General features: G+C 49.5%; 1 protein-coding gene across 1 annotated transcript in view; it reads left to right on the top strand.

Annotated features, from left to right (window-relative positions):
- TTLL3 (tubulin tyrosine ligase-like family member 3) overlaps positions 1-14199 on the top strand; it is a 27601-nt gene that overhangs the window by 2667 nt on the left and 10735 nt on the right. The window contains 6 exon segments of the mRNA XM_011998578.1: positions 436-604; positions 741-838; positions 5163-5277; positions 6343-6441; positions 8096-8291; positions 13395-13543. Of these exon segments, the coding sequence (XP_011853968.1) occupies positions 436-604; positions 741-838; positions 5163-5277; positions 6343-6441; positions 8096-8291; positions 13395-13543 (826 nt within the window).

Here is a 14199-nt window from a genome sequence, read left to right as displayed (position 1 = left end):
AAAAAAAAAAAAAAAAAAAAATCTGGGCATGGTGGTGCACACCTGTAATCCCAGGTACTCAAGGAGGCTGAGGCAGGAGAATCACTTGAACCCAGGAGGAAGAGGGTGCAGTGAGCCGATTGTGCCACTATACTCCAGCCTGGGCAACAGAGTGAGACCCTATCTCAAACAAAACAAAACAAAAATGCCTAATGTATTGTTAGTAATGCGTGTAAGTGCTCAGCACATAGTAGGTCCTCAGTAAATAGTAGCCATTGCTATTATTATTACCGTGCATATTTATTTCTCTACTTATTTATAGTCTGTTTATTTCTCCTACTGGAATATAAAAATTTCCTGATGGCAGTGTCCATACTGTCTGGTTCACCTTTATATCCCCTATGTCTGGTACTTATGCAATACTTATTGAAGAAGTATCCATCTCTCACCTTGCAGCAGAAGAAGATCTTTACAATCCAAGGCTGCTACCCAGTGATCCGGTGTCTCTTGCGCCGGAGGGGCTGGGTGGAGAAGAAGATGGTCCATCGCTCAGGCCCCACCCTGCTGCCACCCCAGAAGGATCTGGATAGCTCAGCGATGGGTGACAGTGACACCACTGAGGATGGTGAGTGGTTCCCTCCCTTTCCACAACTGTCCCTCCTGAGTCCCTTTTCTTTGGTTCCCACTGTCCCAGGGTTGAGGCCTTATGGACTATGGGGCAGGGAGAGGAAACTCATCAGCTCTGGCCTCTGCATCCACAGAGGATGAAGATGAGGATGAGGAGTTCCAGCCACCACAACTGTTCGACTTGGATGATTTACTGAAATTTGATGACCTAGATGGAACACATGCTCTGATGGTGAGGGCCCTGGGGGACAAGATGAAGCAGGGGCTGCCTGCTTAGAGGGAGAGCATTGGTGTCCAGCTGGGTGACCTCAGACAAGTCCTTTCTTTCTCTGGGCCACAGTTTCCCTATCTGTAGTAAAAACTGCTTCTTTAAAGGCTGGATAGAGCTGGGCATGGTGGCTCATGCCTGTGGTCCCAGCTACTCAGGAGGCCAAGGTGGGAGGATCACTTGAGGCTAGGAGTTCAAGACTAGCCTGGGCAACATATAAGACTCAGTCTCTACAAAAAAAGGTAGAAAAACATTATCCAGGTGTGGTGGCATGTTCCTATAGTCCCAGCTACTCGGGAGGCTAAGATGGGAGGATCGCTTGAACCCGGGAATTGCAGGCTGCAGTGAGCTATGATCGCACCACTGCACTCCAGCCTGGGCAACAAAGCAAGACTCTATCTCTATAAAAGAAATAAGTGAATAAAGGCTGGATAGGGCCGCAGAGTGGGGAGGGACACATCAGGCCTGTGTCCCATCTGGCCTGTGGTTCAGAGCTCTGCTAGGTCATACCAGATGCCAGCACAGCTTCCATGCATGGTAACTCCCCCTTCAAATAAAAACCCCATAGTTCACCTTCTCCCTCTGCTCTTGGTAAGTGAAGGTAGGAAGGAAGGACTTAAAAAGCTCTGGAAGAGGCGGAGTGGGGTGGCTTATGCCTGTAATCCCAGTACTTTGGGAGGCCGAGGCGGGCGGATCCCTTGAGGTTAGGAGTTCGAGACCAGCCTGGCCAACATGGTGAAAACTCATCTCTACTGGAAAAAAAAAATACAAAAAAAATTAGCCGGGTGTGGTGGCAGGCACCTGTAATCCCAACTACTCAGGAAGCTGAGGCAGGAGAATTACTTGAACCCAGGAAGTGGAGGTTGCAGTGAACTGAGATCACGCCACTACATCCCAGCCTAGGCGACAGAGTGAGACTGTGTCTCAAAAAATAAAAATAAAAAATAAAATAAAGGCCGGGCACAGTAGCTCACGCCTGTAATCCCAGCACTTTGGGAGGCCGAGACTGATGGATCACCTGAGGTCAGGAGTTCAAGACCAACCTGGCCACTATGGTGAAACCCTGTCTCTATTAAAAAAATATAAAAATTAGCTGGGTGTAGTGGTGTATGCCTATAATCACAGCTACTTGGGAGGCTGAGGCAGGAGAATTGCTTGAATCTGGGTAGCGAAGGTTGCAGTGAGCTATCACGCCACTGCACTCCAGCCTGGGCGACAGAGCAAGACTCTTTCTCAAAAATAAAATAAAAATACAAAAATTAGCCAGGCGTGGTGGCGGGCACCTGTAATCCCAGCTACTCGGGAGGGTGAGGCATGAGAATTGCTTGAACTCGGGAGATGGAGGTTGTAGTGAGCTGAAATCGCACCACTGCACTTCAGCCTGGGTGACAGAACAAGCGATAACTCCATCTGGAAAAAAAAAAAAAAGCTGAAAGAGTTGGGTGTGATGATGTGGAGGACATGCATGTTGAGGTGAGGGTACTTGGGTTTCCATCTTGGTAGTGCCACTTACTGAGGTCAACTATATAAAATTGCCATTTCTGGCCAGGCGTGGTGGGTCACGCCTGTAATCGCAACACTTTGGGAGGCCAAGGTGGGGGGCTTATTTGAGGTCAGGAGTTCGAGACCAGCCTGGGGAACATGGTGAAACCCCGTCTCTACTAAAAATACAAAAAAAAAAAAAAATTATCTGGGTCTGGTGGCACACACCTGTAATTCCAGCTACTAGAGAAGCTGAGGCAGAAGAATCACTTGAACCCAGGAGACGGAGGTTGCAGTGAGCCAAAATCACGCCACTGCACTCCAGCCTCGGCGACAGAATCAGACTCCATCTCAAAAAAAAAAAAAAAAAGCCATTTCTCTATGTCAGGAATGGCTGAATATTGGCAGCTTCATATGGGTCAATCTCATGAGCCCTTGGGCAAGTCACTTGCCTTCCTATGCCTCAGTTTCCTCATCTGCAAAATAGAGATTACCTTAGCACCTACCACGTAGAATTGTGGTGAACCTTGAATGAACTGACATGGAAAGTGCTTAGAGCAGGGCCCAGCATGTGCTGACATTGGTTATGAATAATTATCCCACCTCCCAGAATTGTAGGAAGGATGGAGAGAGGTGGGGTCCATGAGAGAGCCTTTGTCACAGGCTGTGTGCCCATCAGCTTGGAGTCACCGTCCTGCCCCTGGGCAAGTCACTGATGACCATGGGCCAGAACAAAGTGTGACATTCAGTTGTGCAGCTTTGTCACTGCTTGGGGACACCCTTAGGGGCCCTGCCTCCTCAGAGGCTAACTCCATAGGTGGGTCTATGTCTCAGTCTTTGGAATTTGCCGTGGTTTGATGAGGCTAATGCCAACTCCTTCTTCTCACGCTGCCACCGCCTGGGGGCTGAGAATGACAAGCCTCATAGGACACCTTAAGCAGTGACAAAGGGAGGCAGAAGGGAGTCTTTGGCATCCCTAAGGCCAAAAGGAACCTGAAAGGCTGGCTTGGCCTCTGCCCACCTGTGCCCTGGAGGAAGAGAAATCTTGACTTACACAAAGATGATGTGTGGGTTAGAGTCCACCTTGGAAGCATCCTCTCCTTCCTGTTCACCCACCCTGCTCAGCAGGGCAGGGAGAGGCTGCCTTAGGCCCTGCTACCCACACTGGCCTCTGTGTTTCTGTCTCCTCCCTGTCTCCCCAGTCCCGCATGGTTCAGAATGAGACCCCCTACTTCATCTGGACCACTCGGCGGGATGTGCTCGACTGTCGCTTCCTCTCCAAGGATCAGATGATAAACCACTACGCCCGGGCTGGCTCCTTTACCACAAAGGTGGGCTCCCTAGAGGAGCAGGCAGGGCAACCTCCAACTCCCCGCCCTTGGGCTGGCAGCCCTCCTCCCTGCTCTCCTTGTTAGTAAGAGGAAGTTCTCAGGGCAAGGGGAAGTATATAATTCAGAAGATTTGGAGTCTGACCAGCATCTGGCTGGTTCAAATCCAGCCCCTGCACCGTATCTGGCATGTGTAGATATAGTGACTAAAATGGGCTCCGGCATTCAAAGGGGTCTGGAGGTAGAACAATCACCAAACCCAATGATAGTGAGCAAGCAGACTCTTAACCTCCTAAGCAGAAGATATCTGGCTAATGAACCCATTCTGTCTTACCTGGGTTTCTTTTTTTTTTTTTTTTTTGAGTGGAGTCTCACTCCGTCTCCCAGGCTGGAATGCAGTGGTGCAATCTCTGCCCACTGCAAATCTCTGCCTCTCAGGTTCAAGCAGTTCTTCTGCCTCAGCCTCCTGAGTAGCTGGGAGTACAGGTGCGTGTCACCACACCTGGCTGATTTTTGTATTTTTTAGTAGAAATGGGGTTTCATCATGTTGGCCAAGCTGGTCTTGAGCTCATGACCTCAGGTGATCCACTTCAGCTTCCCAAAGTGCTGGGATTACAGGCATGAGCCATCATGCCCAGCCTTACCTGGGTTTCTTAGCAAGTGACTTCACCTCTCTGAGCCTCAGTTTTCTCATCTTTCAGTGAGAATACCAGTAAGGACTGTCTTCTGGGATTGTGGCAAGGATGAAGGGCTTTATAATAATGACCTGCCGTTATATTATTGGTGTGGGTTAGGAAGGATTCTAGAAGAAGCAGCTCTTGTTTTGTTCTGTTTTTAAGAGGTGAGGTCTTGCTATGTTGCCCAGGCTGGTCTTGGCCTCAAGCAGTCCTCCTACTTCAGCCTCCCAGAGTGCTGGGATTACAGGTGTAAGCTACTGCGCTTGGCCTTGGCAGCTCTTTAAGAATGTGAAAGGGTGGGCCAGGCGCAGTGGCTCACGCCTGTAATCCCAGCACTTTGGGAGGCCGAGGCGGGCAGATCACAGGTCAGGAGATCGAGACCATCCTGGCTAACACGGTGAAACACCGTCTCTACTAAAAATACAACAAATAAGCCGGGCATGGTGATGGGTGCCTGTAGTCCCAGCTACTCTGTAGGCTGAAGCAGGAGAATGGTATGAATCTGGGAGGCGGAGCTTACAGTGAACTGAGATCGCGCCACTGCACTCCAGCCTGGGCAACAGAGCGAGAGTCCATCTCAAAAAAAAAAAAAAAATGTGAAAGGGTGGACAGGAGGGACGTCAGGCATTCTTGGCAAAGGACGCTGCCCAGGCAAATATATGGTGATAGATGTGAGCAACTCAGACCTTGCAAGTGGGGCCAAGGCTCTGAGAGCATATCCAGTTGGGGTCTTTCTGAGCTTTCTGGGTGTGTGCTGAGTGTGGGCAGTCCCGCCCTGCCCTCTCAGCACTAACTCCGTAGGTGGGTCTATGTCTCAATCTCCGGAATTTGCCGTGGTTTGATGAGGTTGATGCCAATTCCTTCTTCCCACGCTGCTACCGCCTGGGGGCTGAGGATGACAAAAAAGCCTTCATAGGTAAGGAGACCCCCAGCCCCATGCCTGGACCTCAGGCTGACGGAGCAGGGCTGAAGCTCTGGCTCATGTTGGAGAGCAACAGGCCTCTCTTCATGTCCTCGTCTGCCCCAGCAGATTTCCTTTTCCACCCTCAATCCTTATCCTTCCCTAATGTGCCCTCCCTTAATGAGCCTCTTAGCTTGGTCAACTCTGACCTCCAGAAAAGCTCAGGTAGCTTGGCTTATATTCTAGAGCCGGTTCTAAAAGTTGGTCAGTCCCTTGAGTTTGGAATCCAGAACAGATTCCAGGCTTATATCAAGTTCCACTTGTTGAATTGGGTTCCAAAAAAGGCTGCAGGCTTTGGGTTTCTAAGGCAGACTAGGTTCCAATTCCACAATATGTTCTAAATTCAGGTTAGAATTTGGATCCAGATTCTATGGTAGGTTTAAATTACATTCAAAATCTGAAATATGACATAGTCTGATTCTCAGGATAGAATAAGTATCAAAAGTAGGTGATGAACAGAAGAAATAAATCAGACAATGGGTCCAAGCCAGATTCTGAAGGCAGAATATGATCCAGGTCAGGTCAGATTTGGGGTCTGGTTCCACAACTGAAACAGGAGCAAGTCCTTTTTTTTTTTTTTTTTTTGAGACGGAATCTCACTCTGTCACCCAGACTGGAGTGCAGTGGCTCGATCTTGGCTCACTGCAAGCTCCGCCTCCCGGGTTTATGCCATTCTCCTGCCTCATCCTTCCTAGTAGCTGGGACTACAGGCGCCCGCCACCACACCCAGCTAATTTTTTGTATTTTTAGTAGAGACGGGGTTTCATTGTGTTAGCCAGGATGGTCTCGTTCTCCTGACCTCGTGATCCACCCACCTCGGCCTCCCAAAGTACTAAGATTATAGGCATAAGCCACTGCACATGGCCTGAAACAGGAGCAAGTTCTAAACTCAGGCTCTAGAGTCAGAAAAGGTAGAGTCAGGTTCTGGATCCAAAATGGGGCAAGTCATGATCAGGTTCTGGAACCAGAACAGGCCTCAAGCCTAGGGGCTGAGCAGGGTATCCCCTGGCCTGGGAGCAGAGGACTTCTGGCTGACAGCTGCCCGCAACGTTCTCAAGCTGGTGGTGAAGTCTGAGTGGAAGTCATACCCTATCCAGGCAGTAGAGGAAGAGGCCTCAGGTAAGTACTGTGATTACCTCCACTCTCCCACCCATTTATCCTCCACCCATCTGCCCTTCCACCTATCTGCCCTTCTACCTATCTACTCATCCACCCACCTACTGGTTCATTCACACATCTGTGTATGATTCACATCTACCCATCTATCCATGCATCTATCCATCCATCCATCCATCCATCCACTCATCCATTCACCTGTGTACCCACTTATTTACCCACTCCCTGATCTACCGATTCACCCACCCACACTTCCATTCATCCTTCCATCCTCCCACCTGTCACCCATTGTTAATCTCTTCATTCATCTACCTGATGTCAGCTCCATACTCCCCATCCATCTATCCACTCCCTGCCTACCTATCCTTCCACAGATCCATCTACCCATCTACCTACCTGCTATTCCATTCTCCTGTCTACTACCTATCTGTCCTCCAGTCCATCCACTCATCCATTTTTCTGTCCCAGGTACCTAGACACTTGTCTTCCCATCCATTTGTTAGTTGATCCACTCCTCATTCCGCCCTCCCGTGGGCCTGGCATGTGGCCAAGCACCCTGGAGAGGGGAGACTAAGAAGACATGGTCCGTCCCTGCCTGTGAGGAGCTCAGGTCTCTGAGGAGGAGGAAGCAGTGAAACTGGGCTTTACACATGGCCCGAGAACAGCTTAGGCCTGAACATAAGGAAGAGCTTGGAGTGGAGGGGGACACAGAGGAACCCTCACTATCATTGCATGCCAGCCCAACCACTGCCTGCCCTTTCCCTTTCTGGATTTAGCTCGTGCCTCCAGGCTCCTAGTCCTGTAATCCAGGGACCCATCAGTGAGGGATTCAGGGAAGTAGAGGCAGCTCTCCAGGAAGGAGGAAAATCCCTGCCTCTTCAGAGGGAGACCTCCCCATTGCTGTCTCTTGCATGTGTCACGTACAGGGAAGGCTTGGTTGTGTGCCAGGATAAGGGGTAAAAGGGCCTCGGGTGTGGCTAGACACCCCGTGCTTAAGCTTTTATGGTATAGGTCAGGCTGCAGGGGTCTGAGGGCCTCAGCTGTATATCAGGGTCTTCAGTGCACTGCGATGTTCCGGGTGAGTCAGGTCTGTGGATGTGCGTGGGGGTCTTCTGAAGGGTCAGTTTCTGTAATCACTTTCAGGTGTGTCAGGGCCTTGTGCAATAACAGTGCACACAGAGGTTAGTGCTTCTGTGGGCTAAGGGTTGTAGCTCTGTGTCAGGATTCTGGGAGTGGGTCTGGATTTCTGGTGTGTGGACTTAAGAAGCTGTGTCAGACGTGGGGGAGGGGTATTCATGTATAACTGGGTTCACATAGGCCAAGGCTCCCAGGTGCATTTTAGGCAGAGCCTCAGGTGTCTTACAGGTCCCAGGGCCAGAGAGGCTATAGGTGCTGTCAGAGGACTTGGGGACATTTAGGGCAGAGTCTTAAGTGAGTGACAGGTCCTGGGACAGTGGGAGCCAGGGGCAAGTGCTAGAGTTGCAGTGAATTTAGAGCAAAGCCTCAGCTAAGTGACACATCCCAGGGCAGTAAGGGATCTATCTAGGTACGTGCTGGGCCGCATGTAAGTGACAGGTCTCAGGACAATGGGGGCTGTGGCATGTGTCAGGTTACCTGCCTGGATATGGGATCGTGACAGGCCCCTCCCTATGTGCAGGAGACAAGCAGCGCAAGAAACAGGAGAAAAACCCAGTGTTGGTGTCCCCAGAGTTTGTGGATGAAGCTCTGTGTGCGTGCGAGGAGTACCTTAGCAACCTGGCCCACATGGACATCGACAAGGACCTGGAGGCCCCACTGTACCTCACCCCTGAGGGCTGGTCCCTCTTCCTCCAGCGCTACTACCAAGTGGTCCAGTGAGTCCCCTGCAGCTGGGACTTTGGGCTGTGGGCAGGTGTTTAGGGACAGGCCCTTTCTGTCTCGGGCAGCCCCCACCCCTTCCCCAAGCCTCCCGCTCATTTACCCTGCTGTTCTTCTGCTCGGGAACCCTCAAGGACTCCCACTGCCTCCATGATAGGGTCTGGGCCACTCTTCTTGGTTCTTGGCATAGCATAGTCTCTAAGAGCATGGCTTGTGCCACCAAATGGACAGCACATTGCCCAAAGTGTGTGTTGTATGGATGTTAATTCTCCAGGAAGTAAATAGATTTTATGGAAAAAGGGCTTTTGTGGTCCATCACATTTGGAAAACACTGGATTAAGCAGTTAATTAAAGAGGCTTCCCTGGGGCAGTACTCTTCAGAACCTCTGGGTGGTGTAAGCCTACAGAGTGTATCCTGTATACTCTCTGTAGGCTCCCACCCTGCCCTGCCTCCCACCAAGCATCCTGAGGGGCAGTGCTTTCTTTTTTTTCTTTTTTTTTTTTTCCCTTTTTTGAGACGGAGTCGCGCTCTGTCGCCAGGCTGGAGTGCAGTGGCACAATCTCGGCTCACTGCGAGCTCTGCCTCCTGGGTTCACGCCATTCTCCTGCCTCAGCCTCCCGAGTAGCTGGGACTACCTACAGGCGCCCGCCACCACGCCCGGCTAATTTTTTATATTTTTAGTAGAGACGGGGTTTCACCATGTTAGCCAGGATGTTCTTGATCTCCTGACCTCGTGATTCGCCCTCCTCGGCTTCCCAAAGTGCTGGGATTACAGGTGTGAGCCACTGCGCCTGGCCTGGGGCAGTGTTTTCTGAACACACTTTGGAGAAGGGTTCTCAGGCGGGGGAAGGGAGGATCAAGGTGAGCCTGGTGCTGCTTTAGGGAGATTCCATTCAGGAGAAGCATGCAGGAGCGACTGGAGGGAGAACAGCCTGGAAGGCAGAACACACAGTAAGCATTTTTTGAGCAACTCCAATGTGCCAAGCATTGTGCCAGGTACCAGAAATGAAGCGTAGCCCCTGTTCTCAACCGGGACACAGCTCAAGGTTTGAGACCTGCAGGAAGCCAAGTGGGAGTGCTAGGAATCTCAGCTGGGGTGGTGGTAATGGAAAGAAATTGACAGATTTAATTACTCAATAGGGGAAACCGAAGAACTAATGAATGACATGAGCAGCAGATCCACGTCATTAGCAAGTAATTCATTGCATCTTTTCTAAATGTCAGGAAATAACTTAGGTGACCCAATACTTTCTCTTTAGCTACTGGAAAATGTAAAGCTACCCATCTTAAAATAAGAATTATTAAGGCAGCCAGACGTGGTGGCTCACACCTGTAATCTCAGCACTTTGGGAGGCGGAGGTGGGCAGATCACTTGAGGTCAGGAGTTGGAGACCAGCCTGGCCAATATGGCGAAACCCTATCTCTACTAAAAATATGAAAATTAACTGGCCTGGTGGCACATGCCTGTAATCCCAGCTACTCAGGAGCCACTGAGTAGTGTGAGCCACTGCACTCAGCCTAATTCGTTCAATATTTACTGTTAATGCTTCTCAACTTTTTAAAAAAACAAATCTACTCGGGGCGGTGGCTCATGCCTGTAATCCTAGCACTTTGGGAGGCCAAGGCTGAGACAGGAGAATTGCTTGAATCCGGAAGGCAAAGGTTGCAGTGAGCCGAGATCGTGCCACTGTACTCCAGCCTGGGTGACAGAGCGAGACTCCGTCTCAAAAAAAAAAAAGAATTTTCGAGACTTAGAACATTAGTCATGAAGCACGAGTCCTTTTTATTTCTGGTGTGTGGGGGCAGGTTCTAGAGGGCTATAGGAATCTCTCTAAAGTCGGGATTACATAAAATATTGCATCATATAACAGACGTACACAGTGTTGAATGGTTCAGTACAAATGACCAGCATTCATACATTCCTTCAATATTTTAGTTTAGTTTAGTTTTTTGAGACAGGGTCTTACTTTGTCACCCAGGCTGGAGTGCAGTGGTGCAATCTTGGCTCAGTACAACCTCTGCCTCCCAGGCTCAAGTGATTTTTCCCACTTCAGCCTCCTGAGTAGCTGGGACTACAGGTATGTGCCACCAGGCCTGGCAGATTTTTGTTTGGTGGGCCTACAAACAAAAATTTGTGGGTTTTTTTGTTCTGTTTGGTTGGCCTAATTCATTCAATATTTACTGTTAATGCTTCTCAACTTTTTTTAAAAAACAAATCCACTCGGGGCAGTGACTCACGCCTGTAATCCTAGCACTTTGGGAGGCCAAGGCTGGTGGGTCATGAGTTCAGGAGTTCAAGACCAGCCTGGCCAATATGGTGAAACCCCATCTTTTGTAAAAATACAAAAATTAGTGGCCAGGTGCGGTGGTTCACACCTGTAATCCCAGCACTTTGGGAGGCTGAGGTGGGCGGATTACCCAGGTCATGAGATCGAGACCATCCTGGCTAACATGGTGAAACCCCGTCTCTACTAAAAATACAAAAAAATTAGCCAGGCATGGTGGTGGGCACCTGTAGTCCCAACTACTGGGGAGGCTGAGGCAGGAGAATGGCATGAACCCAGCAGGTGGAGCTTGCAGTGAGCTGAGATTGCGCCAGTGCACTCCAGCCTGGGCGACAGAGCGAGACTCCGTCTCGAAAAAAAAAAGCCACCCAGTTTTTTGTTTGTTTGTTTGTTTGTTTGAATCCTGGATTTTAAGAACTAAGCCAGCCAGGTTTTCATCAAGGTTGACTTTTCATTAAAATACTGTTGTTTTTTTTCTTTTCACTAACTATAAAATCATATTGTCATGTCGAATATACTTTTTCAAATTACACTCCTGTGTGATACTTTCCTGGGCCACATCACAGATTACTGAACAGATGCTTCATGCTACGGACCACAGAAAAGTTTATCAGGACATAGGTGTGAGTACTGCTGGGAGACCTTGTCTAGCCCCCTGCATCTTGCTGTACCTGTTCCTGGCACTGCCCCAATGGCTGCTGCCTCCTCCTTAAAAAAGAGAAAGTTCTCCATGACTGGAGACATTCAAGATGCTAAAGTGTTACAGAGTTAGCTTCCCCTGAATAGGAGGCTCCCGTCCTATTCATTCAGAAGGAAAGAAATGGGAGAGTCTGGATGAGGTAGCCATCTGGAGTATTTTGTGACTTGGTTTAGTTCAGGACATTTTCTGTCCTGTAGAGAACAGGGTCACTCTTTGTCCATGAAACCCTGTCTGTGCAGCCCAGTTGCTGAGGCAGGCTCCTACCAAAGTACTTGCTGAGCCAACCGTTAATTCACTGAGCAAACTTTTAGGGAGTACCTGCTGAGTGCCAGGTGTGGTGCTTGGGGATGGGGATTACAGCAGAGAACAACTACAAAAAATGTTGCTGCTCTTACAGAGTTTACATTCTAGTTAGGGGATTCAGACAATAACCAAATAAGCAGATGTGTCAGGTGGGGGTAAATGATGGGGAGAAAAGCAAGAAGAGGTGTGATATAGATGTGCTTGAAAGGAATTAGGCTAACATTGTATCAGCCAATATTAGGCGCAGATTAAGAGAGGAATGAACCCCAAAAAGCACCTATGCATGGAGGAATCAGACAGGACAGAGTTTGAATCCTGGCTGTACCACTCAGCTTTCAGTGTATGGCCTTGGGTAAGTCCCTTAACTCTCAAAGCTTCAGTTTACTTTTTTTTTTTTTTTTTTGAGATGGAGTCTCGCTCTGTTGCCCAGGCTGGAGTGCAATGGTGTGATCTCGGCTCATTGCAACCTCTGCCTCCTGGGTTGAAGCGATTCTCCTGCCTCAGCCTTTAATTAATTAAAAATACATAATGAGTAGCTGGGATTACAGGTGCCCACCACCACGCCTGGCTAATTTTTGTATTTTTAGGAGAGACAGAGTTTCACATGTTGGCCAGGATGGTCTCGATCTCTTGACCTCGTGAACCGCGCACCTCGGCCTCCTAAAGCGCTGGGATTACAAGCATGAGCCACTGTGCCCGGCCCAGTTTACTTTTTATTTTATTTTAATTTAATTTAATTTTATTTTATTTTATTTTTTTGAGACCGAGTCTTGCTCTGTCACCCGCCCAGGCTGGAGTGCAGTGGCGGGATCTTGGCTCACTATAACCTCTGCCTCCCTGGTTCAAGTGATTGTCCTGCCTCAGTCTCCCAAGTAGCTGGGATTACAGGCACCTGCCACCATGCCTGGCTAATTTTTGTATTTTTAGTAGAGACATGGTTTTGCCATGTTGGCCAGGCTGTTCTCGAACTTCTGACCTCAGGTGATCCGCCTGCCTCCGCCTCCCAAAGTGCTGGGATTACAGGCATGAGCCACCGTGCCTGGCCCAGTTTACATTTCTCTAAAATGGGACCAGTGCCGGGTGTGGTATCTCATGCCTACAATCCCAGCACTTTGGGAGGCTGAGCAGGAGGATCGCCTGAGGCCAGGAATTCAAGACCAGCCTGGGTAACATAATAAGACCTATCTCTGCCAAAAATAAAAATTAGCTTGGATGTGGTGGCATATGCCTGTAATTCCAACTACTTGGGAGGCTGAAACTTGGACCTAGGAGTTCCTGGCTGCAGTGAGCCATGGTTTCACCACTGCACTTCAGCCTGGGTGACAGACCAAGACCCTGTCTCCAAAAAACAAAACAAAAAAAAGTCGGGGGGCAGGGGGTGGGGTATCAGTAATACTTCCCTGGCAGGGCCTTGAGGGGATTAGTGAAAATATATGGAAAGCCCTTGTCACAGTGCCTGGCACATAGTGGTGCTTTATCATTAGGAACTGGAAAGATTAAATTCTGTCAAAGACAGTTTTAATGTAATAGGAAGGGGAGTGGCACAGGTGGAGTGCTGGAGTAGGGGGTGGTTTGCAGTTAATGGAATTTTATCAACCTTTCCCTTTCCTGTAGTCTGGGGAGGTTAGGATTTCAGGGGTGGCTTGAAGGTGGGGCCGGAGGCTTGGGAGGGACCTATGGATATCTGCAGGGAGGGCGTGACCGAGGCTGCCTGGAAGACAGTGGGGGGTGGTGGAATATATCTCCCCTTGCCCTCTCCACCCACATGTCCCAGGTCCAGCCCTGCCCAAGTTCCATCATTTCCCCACAGCGAAGGGGCAGAACTCAGGCACCTCGACACTCAGGTCCAGCGCTGTGAGGACATCCTGCAGCAGCTGCGGGCCGTGGTACCCCAGATAGACATGGAAGGGGATCGCAACATCTGGATTGTGAAGCCGGGAGCCAAGTCCCGCGGACGAGGTGGGGGTCAGCTCCTACTTCCTGCCTTGGCACCTCCCATCTCCCAGTAAAGGCCAAGGAAGTTAATAGTGTAGGTCTATTGAAGCCAGATTGCCTGGGTTTGAGTCCTAGCTCTGCTACTGATATTCTTCGTGACCTTGAGCAGGTTTTATCACCTCCCTGAACCCCAGTTCCCTCATCTGTGAAATGAGGAGGATGATAATACCTCCTGTGAGGTGAGGATTAAATGCAGTCATGCATCTAAAGCACAATTCCAAATCCTTAACATGCTTTAATTTATACAATCCTGGGAAACTAAGGCATGTGTAGGCTCTCACATGATCCGGAAAGATATCCATAAGGACCTGGAAGCAGCAGTTGGCTGCCCCTGGACAAGGAGATGTAATTTTTATTGTATGCCCTTTTGTACTGTCTAATTTTTGTTTTGTTTTATAGTCTATTTATTATTGGTAGGAAAGTAATAGGTGCACATACTTTTCAAAAGCCCAACACTGGCCAGGCGCGGTGGCTCACGCTTGTAATCCCAGCACTTTGGGAGGCCGAGGCGGGTGGATCACTTGAGGTCAGGAGTTGGAGACCAGCCTGGCCAACATGGTGAAACCCTGTCTCTACTAAAAATACAAAAATTGGCCACACGTGGTGGCAGGCACCTGCAA

Source organism: Mandrillus leucophaeus, unplaced genomic scaffold, assembly GCF_000951045.1.
Source record: "Mandrillus leucophaeus isolate KB7577 unplaced genomic scaffold, Mleu.le_1.0 Scaffold576, whole genome shotgun sequence".
Classification (NCBI taxonomy): Eukaryota; Metazoa; Chordata; class Mammalia; order Primates; family Cercopithecidae; genus Mandrillus; species Mandrillus leucophaeus.
This window is presented reverse-complemented; position numbering and strand designations above follow the sequence as displayed.